At 37.3% G+C, this 18,254-nt stretch overlaps 2 protein-coding genes across 2 annotated transcripts in view; both read right to left on the reverse strand.

Annotated features, from left to right (window-relative positions):
* The window catches only part of LOC145681964 (glycerophosphocholine cholinephosphodiesterase ENPP6-like), a 44,062-nt gene extending 36,476 nt beyond the window's left edge, over positions 1–7,586 (reverse strand). The window contains exons 1-2 of the mRNA XM_081753566.1: positions 7,454–7,586; positions 4,700–4,837 (exon numbers count right to left, since the gene is read on the reverse strand). Of these exons, the coding sequence (XP_081609692.1) occupies positions 4,700–4,837; positions 7,454–7,576 (261 nt within the window). The 5' untranslated portion in view covers positions 7,577–7,586. The remainder of the gene's footprint in view (positions 1–4,699; positions 4,838–7,453) is intronic.
* Positions 7,587–8,595: 1,009 nt separating this feature from the next.
* On the reverse strand, positions 8,596–16,988 carry LOC145682321 (glycerophosphocholine cholinephosphodiesterase ENPP6-like). Its single transcript, XM_081753897.1, has 4 exons — positions 16,797–16,988; positions 12,043–12,179; positions 9,300–9,489; positions 8,596–8,632 (listed from the first exon to the last, which is right to left on the reverse strand). Exons 1-4 carry the CDS (start codon positions 16,910–16,912, stop codon positions 8,596–8,598), a joined length of 480 nt encoding a protein of 159 aa, XP_081610023.1. The 5' UTR covers positions 16,913–16,988.
* Positions 16,989–18,254: the final 1,266 nt, after the last annotated feature.

Genomic DNA, 18,254 nt, shown 5'->3' on the forward strand with positions numbered 1-18,254 from the left:
GAATTTTGTCATATCATTTCCCATTTAGCCGCTAGAAGCTTTCTTGCAGGCTTGTATCTGTTTACCCGTAGCAGATCTTCATCTCAGCTAATAATGCACATAGAGCCGTCAAACAAACAATTGAACTACGAAATCGTATATGTAGAATGCAATGAAAATAGTAGCAACACCAGTGGCGTATCGTGAATACCTCCAACGGAACAACTTCAAAATTTAAAATGGAAACAGGGGTTGGTTGTGCCTCCATTGAAACAAGCGCACAATGGGAGAAACGTCGAGAGGAAACACGTTGGCATATTTCTTCCTCCACGGCAGTAACACAATCGCATTACGAGGTCAAAGTCAGATGATGCGAGGGTTTCTGCATGCGGAACCAAAGGGAACAGTAAATACTGGTCTGAAACGAACAGGACGTACAATTGTACATACGTGAAATCACACCGTGTAAGTGGCAACAACAAGAGACCACGACGGGGGGAGGGTACATACTGTAATAGTAGCAGAGGTACATTTGCTGCTGTTGAATGAAGCTCTAAAAAGGGAACCACTGACATATGCAATATTTGAAGAGAGTGGTTTCCGTATGGCTGAGACAGAAGGGCAGTGGATGGGGAGAACTATGATGAGGGACAATGCACGATGCTATAACAAAACGGAAGAAGAAACTATTGGTTGCAACGAAGAAAGAAGAACCGAATGTGCTGTTGCCAAAGCATGGAACAAAACATGGGGACAGAAAGCTGAGGCGTTGCAATCAAGCCATTGTAGAAAGATGAGTAAAGAGCTAAAGAATCAGCTTACCTTCTGCGGAGTGTAGTCGACGCCCCCTGGCTTTCACAAATGTTCAAAGTGATGTCCCTGAACAGCAATACAGCGATGTATTCGCTGTACGTAATTGTGAGCAACAGCTTCCAACTCAGCCACGTTGATGGTCCGGAAAGCGGTTGTAATGCGGTCTTGCATATTGCGAATTGTAGTTGGTCGGTTGACATACTCAAGATCCTCAATTCGACCCCAGAAAAAATAGTCCATACAATTAAGGTCGAGCGACCATGGAGGAAACTGTGGATTGGAACCTCTTCCGATCCAGCGTTATGGAAATAGAACATTTAGCTCTTCCCTACACATGGCAGCATTATGGGCTGGACAGCCATCTAATTGAAACCACAGCGTCTGACGTATATGGAACGGTACGTTTTCCAATAGCGGCTGTAGATGGTGTCGCAAAAAATCATGAAACATTGCACCTGTTAAATGACCATCAAAAAACCATGCCCCAATTATCTGAGTCCCTACAATGCCACCTCACACATTAATGCGCCATCGGTGTTGCCGATTGACTTCTCTCATCCAGTGAGGGTTCTCCGCTGCCCAGTAATGTGCATTGTGGAGATTCACGTTGCCATCACTGCAGAATGTCGCTTCATCAGTCCATGAAATGAAGTGAATGGAATTCGGATGTTCTCGCACTCGATTGCCCACCCAGTTGCAGAACAGAAGCCGTAAATGACAGTTCTCATCACTTAGTTCTTGATGCAGAGAGAGGTGGTACGGGTGAAAATGTGATTTCCACAGAGGACACTACCTTGACTGATACCACGATCTCGTGCGATCTGCCGCGAAGATACATGAGGATTTACTGCAATAGTGACAAGTACATCAATGGCAATATCTTCATTTTGTACGACTCTTCTCCGGATACCATAGCGTGCACGCATGTTGCCTGTCTGCCGCAATGGTGCTGTTAATGTCCGCAGCAGATTGTGGGAAATAGCTTGTCGCTGTGGATAGCGTTCAGTGTATAATCGAGCTGCAGCCCTATAATTTTCCCGGCATTCCTCTAAAATCATGAGCATTTGGAATGCCTCCAAATTTGTATACCGCATGAATGTTATTTCCTACCGACACTTTCTACTACAATCACTCAAACATCAACACAATCAAAGAGGTTTCACTGCTTGTGGAAATTTCGTATCCGTACCGTCACGAGCTTGTAATGCACAGGGGTAGTAGAATTAATGCACGGCATCTTGTCCAGTACACGGACCAGTTTAACTCACTGCAGAAGTTAATCACTCTCGGACTCTACACGCTTGTGTTACCTGTTTTGGCTACAGCATCGCTCCTTCTGCAATCTGTCTGACATTGCAGCAATCGCCTGTTCGAAGCCGCATAGACTATGTCTTGAGCAAGGTCATGTACGTGTTAGCTACTGGATCTACAAGAGTACCACCACACAATCACTGGCAACGATAAATGAGTGTGATGTTCGAAACAACGACAAACAAGCCCACAACACATGCTCCCGCATTCGGAAGATATTTCATATTGTACGCACGCACACAAGATACATCGCGCGTCCACGTCATTGTGGGTCTGGGCTACCCTTGGCTTAGTCTCCGAGTTAATCCTGCAAAGGCGTCGGCGGTTGTTTGCCAGGGCACGGTTTGCACGTACCCTCCCGGCATTTGCCTGGTGTGACTGGAGACACGCTCGCACCATCTGACTTTCACCTAGTAATGCGATCGTGTTGCTGCCATAGAGGAAGAAATAGATGACCTCCGTTGGAGATATTCACGATCACTGGTGTCACTACTATTTGTATTGCATTCTACACATACGATTTGGAAGTTCAATTGTTTGTTTGACGTCTCTATGTGCAATATTAGCTGAGATAAAGGCTTGCTACGGGTAGTCAGATACAAGTCTGCAAGAACGCCTCTAGCGGCTAAATGGGAAAGGATATCACAAAGTTTGTCCTCTAAAAGTTGCATGACATTTACTGTCCTTTCGAACGATTCGAACAGTTATACCACTTTCCATTTCAAATTTTGAAGTTGCCCCCCGGTGGAGGTATTCACGCGTCGCCACTGGTCTTGCTAGTATTTTTATTGCATTCTACACATATGATTTGGTAAAGTAATTTTCTGTTTGAAGGCTCTAGTGCAGTATTAGCTGCGATATAGGCCTGGTACGTTCTTATTGAATCACCCTGTATAAAGGGTGTTTCAAAACAACACCGACAACGTTTGGGGAGTGATTTCCGACACCAAGATAAGTCAAAAAGTACTGACCAAGGTGGGTACACAAATGCTTCCTTTCGGAGTTAGAGGCTGCCGAAAACATGAAAAAATGAACCTTAAAGGTCCATAGCTCCAATATTATGGGAGCTACCCTAGTCGGGTCAAGACTTCACTTTTTGACTTATCTTGGTGTCAGGAATCATCTCGCGAACGTTGTCGGTGTTGTTTTGAAACACCCTGTATATATGCAATGGAATATATATATATATATATATATATATATATATATATATATATATATATATATATATATATACAATGGGGTATCCCCAACATTTGCAACACTTTTCTGTACATGGCAAGAATATGTGAAACAATAGGGATTGCTACCACAGTATATACCCCCGCGCCAGCACTGAGATCCCACACTTAACGTTACGAAATCATATTCTGTAACAACTTTTGCTTATGTGGAATATTTTGCAGTAGTGGTTAGTTTTTATATTAGTGTTATCTTTCCTGTGAGTGTGTCTTCTATACATAATACTGTAGTAAGATAAAGCTCATTATTCATTCGAAAGGAAGAAAATTAATAGTATAATAAAGTTTGGCGACGAAGAAACAGGAGCGAGTCGCTCACTTCATGCTGAACACAAAGCTAAGAGGAGAATACGCCAAAGCCAATTTGTTAAAGCGAAAAGCATTCTGGGTGACATAAGAGGTTCAATGGTGGTAGAGAGTTTGTAGAAGATGAGCCCCAGGTCCAAGGAGGTCAAACAGAACAACTGATATGGAAGTTTCAAGGTAATATCAAAAAACTCGTGTGATGTATAAGCAGACTGTTCGACAAATACAACAAATAACTAAATATTTAAAGAAATGAAAACTATGTGCATATTTTGTGCTCCATAACTGGAGAGAATACATCAGTGATTATTCGTGAGTTTCTGACCGAAACAAGTGTTTGTTTGTACCACATTCAGCATACCCACCAGACCTTTCCTTGTCTGATTATTTACCTAAAATTTAAGCATTATTGATGTTTTGCTTTTTAACTATGTTTTCTTCATCCAGAAAGCAGTGATGCAGATCTTGAACACAAGTACAGTCTAGCACTTCCAGAAATTATTCCACGATCAATTGGATCGTGCAATGCTGTATACGAAAAAATTGTTTCCACTTTGAATGAAGAATGTTTAATTGGTTCCACATTTTATTCATTTAATTTACAGAGACTCAGTCTAGTTTTCTAATGATTGCACTGTATGCGATGATAGCAATATGAGACCATATAGATCCAAATGAAATGAAATTAAATATTTAAGTTTTACGTCCCACACTTATGCCAGGTAGGCTAAAGCAGACGGTGATGATGAGAAATGAATGAAATGGTGGAATGAATAAAGTAAGAGGTAACGTTAGCCCTAGGAAACCCACGTAACACGCTGTTTGTCCACCACAAAGTTCACTTCGGGAGCTGAGATCCGACCAGAGACCCCATGCACAAGAGGTGAATGCTCTACCACTGAGCCAGTGCGGCTTCCACCATATAGATCTAGAAACATAGTAAAGAGGTATTTGCTTCTGTTTGAAATATGGAAAGGAACTTCAAAGGAGTATAAGTTAGTGTACTACAGGAGAAGTTAATGAAACCATGAGAGAAGTTGAAAACCTACCTTATCCAACATATTTATTTCCGTGAGGTTGAACAACATTTCATCCAGAATGTCGTTGAGCACATTCAAAGCCACAACCATGTCCTCAGAGTCAGGTCCCAGGAAATGTCCAACAGAATCTATGAAGTCCCAGTAGTTCTGAATTAATAAATAATGCAAGCATATGCATTAGTATCACTTACAAACATCATTTTATTTGTAAATTTGCAAAAACGTGACAAATTACGTTTGGTGGAAAATAACTATAGTTACAAGTATCCTAGTCACATAAACCTTAAACATACTTAACATTCTCACTGCCAAGCTGGTTTTGCGTGACTGTCACAGTGGAGAGAGTTTTTTTTTTTTTAACTTACCGTTATCAGAGGGCTGTATTTTTTTATATGTTGTTGTTTTGTCTTATTGGCCTTCTATTGGCTTCTCTGTGAAAGTGCCACCCGTGGTACATGTGCCCCAGAATATAAATTTACATCCTGAGGCCACGTGTACCACCGGTGAACACTACTTTTTTTTTTTTTTTTTTTTTTTTTTTTTTTACATTTTTCATCTTTGTTTAGAATGAAATTGCTAACGTTTAATCATTATAGTTGTATACGTTCTTTACTGCTTAGTCAGACGTTCTCTGGCTAATGCACACTGAAGCAGGTTATAGGGACATGAAGGACTATTCTCATTGTCATCGCAGGGATAGCATCAAAAACTGCCTGGCAACCCTTTTGTTTACTTTCAGTGATCTCAATCATTCAGTTCAAGATGTCCATAATAGAAGGTGATAAATTAATAAAAGTCTGGATTAACATTCGAATCATTAAAAAAACTTATATCACTAGAATTTTTACTTTCTGATTCCATCAGAACATCGATTATTTTAATCACCTGCTATTGTTGGAACGTTGCAACTGAATGATTGAGATCACTGTAAGTAAACAAAAGTGTTGCCAGGTAGTTTTCGATGCTGTCCCTGCGATAACAACGAAAACATCCCTCTATCTCCTTCAACCTGCTTGAATGTGTATTAGGCAGGGAATGTTTGACTAAGCAGTAAAGAACGTATACAACTATAATCATTAAACATTAGCAATCATCTATGTGCATAAACCAATTAAACGTGTGCCATTATAGGTATTCAAGAAACAATTATTATTATTATTATTATTATTATTATTATTATTATTATTATTATTATTATTATTATTATTATTATTATTATTATTATTATTATTATTAAGTCTAGCTTTATAAAATAAGTCCGTAGTTAAGAGCTCTTTTCAAACATGCAAAATAGCATCAAATACTTCAGGAAGCCGTGAACCATATTTATTTGTTACATTTCGAGGTAATTTCTTCTAAAACACACATTCCACTTCACGCTATAAGTGTGTGTCGGTAGAACAGGAGGCTTCAAAGAGTAAAGGTTGCGTGCCCACGGGAGGTACACATGGCCTGCTGAAGCGAGTATGGTGTGACCACCGGTGGTGCACGTGGCAGCGAGAGTGTTAACATGAAAACTTGATACATTTTTTTCTTACTTTTAGTTTTCATGAATAGAGATGATATATTCAACGAAGATAAAGTGTTTCTATCTATTTACTAGCGAAAGTCCCGTGCTTTCTAGGGAACAATAAGGTTTGACTCACGTAACCTCATGTGTGTCACTGTTAGCGGTTGATTTCGTGCATTAAGAACAAATTTATGATAGGCCAAGCGATTGAAGATTGCAATGTGACTCGAGCCTGATTCGCCGTCTACTTTTCTCTCAATCTTTCTAAAACGAATTAAGTAACGAGGAATCATGGCATTAATCCATTTAAATGAATCGGTCTACACATTACAGTTATAATCCGTCTTATAAAACACCTGAAGAACATAACTCCATTTTCGTAGGTTTACAGGAAAGAGGGGTAAAAGTATTTTTTCTAACAAATGTTATTTTAATGAGGTGGTAAACACATTATTGCATAGCAGAGAAGCCAATGGCAAAGTCATCTTCAATAACACTCAAATAACACCAAATGGAGCTTTCAGAATTATGTTCATAATCCAAGCAAACAAAAATTAAATTCTTGGAGTTATGTTCCTTTGGTTCTCATACTATGAAACGTTTACAAAATTACGGTATATGAACTGAAGGCTCAGACTGTCATCTGTGGAATGGCTTCATAGTCTTGCTCTGAATATTATCATCGGATTCTTAAGGAATTCAGAAGAGACCACTACAGAAGCATACTCTTTTAAACAAACAAAAAGTATAAATAATCAAAATCGATATTACCTTTGCCAAAATAATGAACAAACACCCACACGCGACACTGAACAGAGGCACAGCCAAAATTATGAACAAACATCCACACGCGAAAATGAACAGAGGCACAGCCAAAATTATGAACAAACACCCACACTCGAAAATGAACAGAGGCACAATTAAGGTACTAAGACTGTCAGTCATTGATAACTTTCATTTTTTAACTTTAACGAGATCCTTAACAAATTTACGTACGACCACCATGGAACCATACTCTTCCAAACAAAAACAAAAAATAGTACATCAATGTTGAAGTTATGCGGAAATATATAATCACAATATACAAGTCGAACTGAGAACATCGTTCTTTAAAAATCGCTTAAAAAGAAACTTTTTTACATTATTTTAAAGAAATAAAAACATATTTTAGAATTTGTTGCAAGTAGCAACGGAAGTTAGTTAAGTAAAATAAAAAAGTAATTACTGGAAAACTATTCTAAGAAATTACTTACAATAACGAAATCTACATCCATTTGTAATTCTATGATGCTTTGATAGAGAATGTCCCTAAACGCATTTGCTTGAATTTCAATGTTAAGCATATTTTCTTTAAAACAATGAATTGGTATATACATGTTTTCTCCAGACGGACATCTGTAAAAGAAGAACCATCCTCTACATTTATGGCAACTAATATAAATTAAAGATAAAATGTTATGACAGGTTGTTTTAAATACTGCATATCATGTGGCATACGATTAGATAAAAATAACTTTATTTTCTCTATCAGAAATAACGTTGGAGTTTAATAATAATTTCATGGGCACAAAGAACAATTAGAAGTCCCAGCAAAACGCTTTAGCATTTGCACCAGTAGTCAGTCGTTTTAACTATAATGTTTTATAGTGTGTAATCAAACGAAATGAAAATTCGAACGTGTATAATATAGCATTTTTAACTGTAAGACTTAATTTCTGGAGTATTTTTTATCATTACTTGTAAGGGATTTTCAATATTAGATATAAAATGACAGTAGTCGGTACCACTTTAAAAGTATTTCTGTAAACTTTTAACTACTTCACCTTTTTTTTTTTTTTTTAATGTAAATGGTATCTAAAGCAGACACAACACGTTATGGTTTACCGAAGAGGTCTCCTGAACTGGCGTGTCTGCACGGCCTTTACTGAAGAGTGCACGTGCATAGAGATGTGGAGCTTTTCTGAATCTACGCAAGCAACCGGAACATTTTTTTTTTTTTTTTTTAACCTGCATTCGAGTCATACTGAATGGTGTGTGTCTTAGATGCTGTGGCATCTGGTCGAACTGTATACAGACCCCTCCAGCACACCAGAGAGTATGTGGTGGCCCTCATGGTAGAAATTATGAATTTGTGAAATGTTTGATGTTTTTGCTCACAAGTAAACATAAGCTTTGTTACATATAACTAAAGAGACTCAAATTTAGCAATGCAATTGCAATGGGAACAAATAAACAGTTAGAAGTGCAAGGAAAACATAAAGTGACTTCATGAGGTAAACACAAACATTACAACATATCTTTTATCAGATGCTAATATCAGGTGTAGTGGGAGAGCGTTTTGGTTTGGTTGATCAAGGGGGAGGGTGCTAAGGCGAGATTTTGCCCCGGGTGACAACTAATCTAGTTGCGTCAATGGATATGTAGTGGCCAAACTACATTTTGGATTATAATATACAAACATTAAACACATTATTCAGCTCCATCGATCAATATCTTAAAACTCTTAAAGAAATTTGCTTCTGAATTTCCTTCTCATTTCCTATACAAAATTAAAATGTTATTTGTGTGGTCACATACAGAATTTCAAAAGTTTACAATAACTGCTGGAAATTATTCCTGTTACTGATTTAGAACATTTTAAAAACACGTGTTTTCTAATGTATTAAAATTTCGCATCTTATTGATAGCATGAAACCATGTAAATAGTTGTAACTTTCCATAACCGTTCCCCAAATGGACCTGTATACCAACCGAAAGAAGTTTTGCAAAGTTTAACAAAAAGTTCAAGGTAAGCCTCTTAAAAGCAGACCTTATTTATAACAGAAAACTTATTTTAATGATCCCTTTTGGCCCTATTTTAATGATCACGTTTGGCCATTGCAATGGTCTGTCCAAGCAGCTTGATAAAATAAAAATTCAGCGTATCATAACAACAAAAACGGCTTCTCTTATTAAAGAAAAGAAAGAAAAGAAGGAAACACTTAGAAAGATGAGCAAAGGGGGCATCGAATTCTCCTCTCGCCCCAGGCGCCAAAATCTCTAACTACGGCTCTGGTACTAATGTAAAATAAGTTGTAAGTTGTTTGTGTCAACTCATACCTGGTTGTACGAGTATTAGGCTTTCCAACAGTAAGTCCTGCCTTTGCTGCTGTTGTCCAAATAGGTTCCAGATCATACCGGGAGATAGTGCTGGACGCAACATGGAAGTTAGTAGTTAAGTCAAAGGATTTTTGGGAGTTGCTATTGTATATGTAGTTGTCCACTACTCCATGATTTTCAGGATATACTCCTGAAATACAACAAACATAATCACTGTTCAATCTTTGTTTTCGCTAGCAATTAACTACGGGATATTTGAAATCAATTTATTGTTCACATGAAATGCTTCATACTTAATGAAGATTTTTTCATAAGCTCAAATGAGCCATTTTCTTTCAGATATAGATCCAAGTCTATGTTACCTGTAGCACTCATTATTTCTATTGATAATGTTAATTATTGTTTAATAGTACAGGGTGTCCCAGAAGTAGTGCCTCACTTGTTGTTAGGTGCGGTAGGTTACGTTGTATGACTGATGATGTTTGTTTCCTGATTTGTTTGTATTGTGGTGTAATGACGTTTTTCCTTTTTCCAGTTGGCAACACTATATGATGACGGCTGGCCTGGCGCTTGAGAAACGTGTCCCATGCGTTCACTTATTTTCTGAGACACACAACGTTACGGAAGTCCAGCGACAAATGAAGGAGATGTAAGGTGATCCTGCGCCATAGACAATAACAAAGACTATCTCAATTTCCCAGTAGTAACATTTTTTTTTTTTTTTTTTTGTTCTCTGAATTGAGTTAAACTTATTGTAAACCACTATTTCCAGTAAATAATGTTCTCTCATTTCTGAACATTATTTCTAATGTGTTTTTACCTGCAATAATAACTATTGCCGTAAGTAGAAAGTGTATGCCTATTAGTGAGTCGAATCTACTGGGATTGTTTTACATGAATTTAAGCATTCACGTGAATAACCCTATATGCTAAATATCACAGAATTCGAGAAAAAAGGAGAAATTTGCACTATGCTTCTATATCTATACCTAGGTACAGGAATGTTCTGCTTAGAATTTGCTAGCATATTAATGTCTTATCTTCAGCAATGAAGACACGAATATTTCAGTAGACTATATATTAGGCATATTCTGTACACGATGATTCCACTGGGAATTCAGTATATTCCAATACAATGTTATTCAGGGCCGTAACTTGTGGAGGACAGGGGGCAACTGCCCCTCCAGGGAAACTCATCGCCGTTCAAGGGGGGCCCATTTTAAGACAAAACTTACTCCATATACGATACGAGTGTGAAATTATAAATGAAGGATCAAACAGGTTCACTACATTACATCAACAAAACAGCACACCAAAGGTCAATAAAACAAAAAGGACTAGTGGGCCGATTTCAGTAAAAAGAAAAGTCTACTATTAGGGGCCCTAGAAATAATATTTGTTTGTGTGGCTCTGAGATTTGTCAATATTGTCCTCTTAAATTGTTAATGTTAATTAATTGTTAATTAATTAATTTGTTATGTATGGAACGGGCCCAGGGACGGAACTAACGGTCCCGTAGACCTTGCCGTGCAGGAGGGAACTAAGGCTCCGGGGGTCCATAAAGAGTAAGAGAAAAGTGGAAAGAGGGGCCCAAGAATTAGAATAACAACTTTTCTAGGGAGCCCAAATAAGGTATTAATGCTTGCCCCCCCAAAAAAAAATCCAAGTTATGGCGCTGGTGTTATTCGATGGAATGCTTCAATTGTTTCTTGGATAATGATTTATTTCACACAAAGAGACAGTAATTAACTGAATCAGTTGTTTTGAAAAGGTCACGAGTCAGAAAAGTAAAGTTATGAGTACACTGAAAAAGAAAATTGTTTAATTTTTGAAAATCCTGATAGTAATAAAATGATCGACCTTTGTTTGAGAAAGTAGAGCTTGAACAAAATGAACAGCTTGTTGTGAGCAATTGGTGTTACAAAATAAATAAATAAATAAATAAAAAGTTACACTAAAGCAAAATCATCATTTCTGACTCATGGTCATTTGGAAACTCCTGATCCAATTATCATTGCAATAAATTTTTAGTCATATTGCCAGTGAGTTTTCTCGGGATATTCCCGTTTCCTCCTATATTTTCATTCCACCAATTCAACCAACGTCATTCACTTGCATTAATCATCCATTTCAGTTAGCCTAACACTCATTATTGTAGGAATTTCAACTGAAATATTTCATTTTTCAAATAATGAAAATATTAAATGTGAACATAGGGGCCACGGTGGCTGAGTGGTAGAGCGTTCACCTCTGGTGCTTGGGGTCTCGGGTTCAATCTCAGCTCCCGCCAAGTGAACTTTGTGGTGGACAAACACCGTGTGCGTGGGTTTCCTCGGGGTTCTCCCGTTTCCTTCCACTTTCTTCATTCCACCATTTCATTCATTATTTCATCATCACCGTCTCCTTTAGCCTAACCGACATAATCGTGGGACGTAAAACTCAAAGATATAATTTCATTTCATTTTTAAATGTGAACTTATAAGAAATAAGAACATGGGTAAAAAAAAAAGCACTGGCCAACTTTCTGCTATGTGCTCAATAACTTAAAACTCGATCTCATATCCAATTATGAAGTTAAATGCCATTGACAATCACGTCAATAATCTATTACAGTTAGTGACATTCAGTGTTAATTTGACTAACATTTAAGATTACTACTTCCGTATATACCAATAGTGTCAGTAGTTAAGAAATATATTGTTAGAGTGTGAATCTAGAATATTAAATCTATTTTGAACTCTACCTGTGACAATAGATGCCCATGTTGGAAACGAAATAGATGGGAAAAGCGGTTCTACATATTCCACTCTTGTTCCCTCTTCAAAAAATATACGGAAAGCTGTTGACCTGTTCAGCATGTCGAAATAATTCCATCTAAAGCTGAAATTACATCTTGAATTATAAAGTTGTGCTGATTGTACACCCATGTCCAAAATTATTGTCGCATATCTATAAATATGTTGTTGTAAGGAATTCACCCGGTATTTCTTTAATGTTAGTATGTGTATTACCTGCATGTACATGTGTGTGGCAAATTTCATGTCAAAAGAACAGTAAATAAGAACAATAAAACGAAAATAAAACTATCTTGTCCATTTAGCAACATTTTGTTTTACTCATTCTAATTTTCGTATTTATAATTCTTTCCCTATGAAATTTACCACAAATATGCATTTCCCGATTGTACACATAGTATCAGTGTTAAAAGTATCCTGCAAAATCTTTATTAAATTACATTTTTACAAGAAGTCAGTTATAGATATGCGACAATCATTTTGGACATGAGTGTACATGTTCAACCCTTCATAGATTACAACTTGCTATGAACTATTATGCTTAATGAAAAATTTAAACTATAACATATTAGTGGACATGAAGAAAACCCTGAAATATTGTAAACAAGACGTCTTTCGAACATGAAAATTATATAGTCAACAAGTTAAAAGTTGAATGGCTTTGTAACCCAGAAATGAAAACACATTAAGAGTGTCCAACTATACCAAATCCTTCCTATTTCAAGTGTTCCCTTTCTGGCACTGCTGTCGATGTGTGTTTTCTCGTACCTCCCTCAAAAGAGGAGGAACAAGTTTCTTTGGCCGAGATCCTTCAATACTGGACAGGATTGCCATATTGACGTGCTTCGCTGTGCACTGTCTTGTGAGCCATTCTAAGTAGCCTATGATCTTCACTCGTCGAGATCACCTCGACTGAATGACAAATTGGCGACACAGCTGAGATCATTCACTTTTTTTCCGAAAGCAAAGGAAAGGATTCCTTCATAAGAAGTTAGCGGGGGTGGTGCCGAAGTATGGTTCACATATTTTCCGATGGCACGGTTGAAATAAAAAGGCTCTAGCTTGTATTCGAAAAAGCAGTTTTGTGAATTCAAAACTAGTTGTGTTGATTTTCTAGTCGATTCATTGAAATATAAAAGAATTTGTCACTTGCTGCCTTACAGCTAGAGATGAAAGACCCTTAGATAGGTTTATGTAGCAGAAACGATAAATTCATTTAAAATATGTAGTACTTAATCGGTTTCTTGTGGACCTATAAATTTTCATAGCTAGGAAAAAATAAATTTTTGGACTGTTTTACGCCTTACTTTCCTTCTTCCACGCGTTTTGCTTCTCTCGTTGGTAAAATAAATTACACATTACTGCATGTGATTTTTCCAATACCCATATTAATAAAAATAAATCTGAACTTAGAATTTCGGTATTTAATAGTAGTAGAATGGACTGTGTTGTTTTTAAATATCTAGAAATGTATCCTTCTTTAAAACCTTCTGTATCGGTATTCAGATCTGGAATTAAGTAAAAAGAAATTCTAAATCTTGTTTGGTCAGTTAGTGGTACTTCCGCCTCCTTAATTTCTGTTGCTGATCATTTCTATAGAGAATTAGTCTTCTCTGTTGTTTAAAACAAACAGGGATTTTTATGCTTTTGTTTTACTTATTTCTCCTACCAGACTAGGTAAAAGTACAGTACTTTCGTTTTCGTTCCTTACTTGGTTTCTACCTGAAAAATCAAGGACTCTATATGACGTAGAAGTTCAACAGAAGTTATCCATTTGGGATCAAACTTGGTACAATTGTAGATCTTCATCTGCTATATAAGAGTGTAAAATACATATTATGTTCTGCAGGTTTCCGATTCCCAAGTTATGGGTCGTCAGATTTTCGAAAACAAAAGAACATCATGGAACTCACTCAATCGGTATCAAATTTCGCATGGTGGCAGACCTTGATCTGTTGTATAAGCCTGTGACGTATGTTGTACAGTCAAGGACAAAAGCGCTTTCCGTTTGATGAAATTGCCCACATAGCATACTACGTCCCTGGGATGTCCCATTTTGATCCCAATCATCCGGTTCCCGGGATTATCGGGACAATGAGAAGACATCCCATGGACGTCCTGCATGGGACGTCCTGAAGGATTCCCATGTAGGATGTCCACGGGACGTCCCAGATGGGACAGGAGGTCCGAGGGAAAACCAATAGACATACCTTCGTGGTCCCGTTGAATATCCGGTATCCCGGAATATTAGCGGACATCTGGATCTCCCGTGGAAATCCTGTGGATGTCCCGGGAGCACATTCGGATAATCCGGGATGTCCCGTCGTCCGTTACGGGCTCAGTCTTGGACATCCCGTGGACGTAATTGTGCTATGTGGGTGACTTCGTAAATAACTTCAGAATGGAAGGACAATTTGAGTACGGTTTTCAGTAAATTAAAAAGAACGTAATTTTCTGTACATTCCAGTCATACCACCCTTATTCCCAAAACAAATTTTACCAAACGGAAAGAAATTTTGTCGTTGGCTGTACAGTACATGCTTGATCCAATCAAGATAAAATTTGACATTGTGATAGTTTGATCTGCTTCATAAGTGTGTCAAACATTACGTTGTGTATCCTTCTACTTTCAAAGTTACGCACAATCAAAATTTTAAATCAATCCATTGGGCAAGATAAACATCTAATACATTGTAAATATTATTTAAAGGACAATCTTTATAGAAAAGAAAATCTAAATCTAGTAAAGGATATTTCTTTACAAATATGTATATTTCATTTGCAGGAAGAATTTATGTAATAGATAAATTTAATAGTCCTTAAATTAAATTGTATATTACTCATTGCGTTCCAGGTGTCATTTTCCTATGTGCGTGCTGTAATATCGGTTTCATTTACTGTTAAAAAAAAAAAACTGTCTAGACCGTTAGATAGGACAGTTGTGCGTGCGTGAGGAGGACATGCGCATTACTAATGAAAACAATTATTTGCATTGTGGAACATTTGGACTGAAAAAGGGAAATTATGATGTTCTGGAGGGATTTTATGTTGCTTCAAGTTGGCGACACTAACCAGAGATCAAAAACAATGGTTTTCTATTTCCGATCTCGAAGTTGTTAATTATTTATCGTCAAAACAAGCACATGTATGTTGTAATCGAATGTTCCCTTAGGAATCACATCTACTGAGAGGACACCTTTTTTTTTTTTTTTGTCAGTAAGTTGCTGTCATCTAAGAAGAAATAGTAGAACTAAGTCTTACCTTGCATCCACTAAAAAAATTCAGCATCTCCGGGATTAATATGATCTTTAATGCGGAATACATTTTCATGACATCCACTTGCATGCCACAGGTACTCAAGGGGGTTAAATATTAAAAATTATGAATTACAAAATTTAATTTTCACAAACAAAGGGACAAGGAATATATTTCAAGAAGATATAAGTTAAATCAAACTTTTAAAAATTTCAGTTCATTTAGAACAAAGAAAAATTGCCATAAAAATGAAACGCCTAAAAAATAAATACGTAGTACAGCGTTTCCCAACCTTCTTCAACTTGCGGCACACTACGGGTATAACTTGAATTCTTGCGGCACACTTATAGATATTACTATTTGTAAACATGAAAGACAGTGGTATTTTTTCAAATGATTACTGATCTTCTCACAGAGAAGAAAGCTGGATCACTAGTTTTCCCCAGTGGTAAATCATTATGCTTATTCTTCATTCTAATTTAAAAATAGAAAACAATTGCAATGAAATATAGGACTCAGGTTTTTAAAAATACTCTTTCTTTTTCGAAAACTGTATCCAACCTTTCACTACGAAGGAAGATCACTAAATAACGAACGAACAAACAAATCTTGTTTACTTTTAAAATACAAATATACGTAATTTGTATGCATGTTTGCTTTGTCGAAGAGATTGAATAATATTTTAAATTTTCAAGTTACGAAATACTCTGCAACAATAAAGAAACAACAATGGTCATAACAGTGATAAATACCTTTTTCAACATTAAAAATGTACAAAAAGTAACACGGTATGAAACTTAAAATTGTAGATTCATAGTAGTGTGAAATAGAAATGTACATTTTTCCCTACGTTTTGTAATTTGATTGCTATAGAATTAATAATTTTGTTTCGATTTCCTCGCGGCACACCAGCGACCCATTCACGGCACACCGGTTGAGAAACGCTGATGTAGTAGGTGTTTAACTTCCTTAAGATCAACATTTGAAGGCAAAGTATTAAGGTATTTACGTATGATTGTGAGATTCAGTGGCGTAACTAAAGGCTTGGGTCCCTCCACAAACAGTGTGGAGTGCGGCTCCTTCTCTACGTCCCACTTCACGATTTGGAGACCCCTAATGGCTAGGGGCCCCCCGCAATGTGGGATCTGCGTCGCCCTTATTTACGGTCCTGGTGAGGTTATGATTGTTTAAGGCGAAATAGGTGTTAAAGTTTGTCCTAAAACAAATCTACATCTTACCGTTCGCAGTGTTTAAATTCCTTTTTGATGTCATCTTTCTCTCTGAGTGTGCATCTTCTATTTCTCATACTAATATCTTTGTAGCCTATGCTCTTCAATCTCTACGACGACAAGAATCTATCCTTGGGTTATCGGACTTGACATTGAAATAAGATAAACTGAAATTCTCTGACTTACTTTACTATTTGATAGCAATGAATATACTTTACCCGTCAATCATAATTAAAAACAACGGCGAGTTTGTGTCTCTTGGCAACGAGCAATATTCTTCTTGTTCACTTTTGACGATCCATGCCAACATTACAGCAGCTCTTAAGCACAACATCCTCTAAAACTGAGATACAAACAACAGCTTTTACGACGACCTGTATAATGGTGTTTCATTGTCTTCGCTGGTTACATCTGATTCCCTTTGGTACTGAATGTTGCTGATATTGCAGTAAGTGTAGTCATTAATTCTTTCTCCGTGACGTGAAAGGTATTTGTTTTTTGATTGGAAAGATGGTTCGCTGTTACGCACGAACGCACGCGTTAATCAAAATGAAACTTCTTGTATTTATTTATGGGATATTTATTAAAAAAACGATGTTCTATTCAGGGATTCCTAACTTCAAACCAGGCCCGTGTCCAGGAGGAGCTAGGGGGCCGGCCCCCCTAAAATTTTCACGGAAGGCTTGCAAATGAAGTCTAATATGGTGATAAACTATAATATCTTTGGATCGCCTCCCTCCCTACATTTTTTGGCTGGCTACCGGCCTGCTTCAAACTAAAACTCTCATTGGAGGCCTCCGTCATTTTCTTAATCCTGAGACACGGAAGGTTTTACGTGTGTCTGCTTAGAGCTTCGAATGTCATTTTAACCTTTGTATATATTCACATCTCGAAGCTTGGGTGCTGAGAGGAGAGATGCTCTGCAAAGAAATTCAAGATTTTTCGTATTTCAGATGAACACACCACTTGTTCGGGGGACCGGAAAGTACTTTCGTTCCTTGACAGTAAATGCAAACAGATAGATTGTAAACAAGTTTTAGTTTCAATCAATGATGTAATCACCCTCGTTATCAACAACCTTTTGCCATCTAGTGTGCAAATTTTCAATGCCGGACCTATAAAACTCAATTGGTTTTTGGACATAATATCTGGAGAGGGCATTTTGGACATCATCCACAGTTTCAAAGCTTTTGCCACTGACACGGGATGTACTTGAACCTGAACCCACAAAGTGGAGGTGATGTATATATTTCCTGAAAGCTTGGGTCAAGGTAAGATCAAAACTGGTTACCAAAATTGGGGACGTCTCAAGCATTTCGCTTGAAGGCAGCACGTTACTCATTTTTATTAACACCTTTAAGCGTGTCTTAAAGTTCGTTGCAACCAGAGATGTAATGGAAGGTATACGCGAGTATACGGCGTATACCCACCTCTAATTTTTGGATACTATCGTATAGACACCTCAAATTTAGGAAGTACGCGGGTATACGCTACATTCGATCAATAGTATACTCACTTCATTGGAACAAACAACAACTGCTTTTCACGTACTTTATTTCAAACCAAAAAATCTCACTAAACAGCTTGTCGTCAGACTGTTACCGCGAATGATGTCTAAATTCTTTTAAAATGTTTGCGTTTTCGGGGCGTGGGAACCAAATTTTCCGAGAATCTCT

Source organism: Thermobia domestica, chromosome 3, assembly GCF_964235325.1.
Source record: "Thermobia domestica chromosome 3, izTheDome1.hap1.1, whole genome shotgun sequence".
In the NCBI taxonomy this organism is placed as follows: Eukaryota; Metazoa; Arthropoda; class Insecta; order Zygentoma; family Lepismatidae; genus Thermobia; species Thermobia domestica.

Coding starts and splice junctions, on each gene's coding strand:
- LOC145682321 (XM_081753897.1), bottom strand. CDS start 16,912: ATGTTGTGCTTAAGAGCTGCTGTAATGTTGGCATGGATCGTCAAAAGT. Junction 9,490..12,042: donor ATGGGCATCTATTGTCACAG/GTAGAGTTCAAA, acceptor GTTGTATTTCAG/GAGTATATCCTGAAAATCAT. Junction 8,633..9,299: donor CCTAATACTCGTACAACCAG/GTATGAGTTGAC, acceptor TCCAAAATGTAG/TTTGGCCACTACATATCCAT.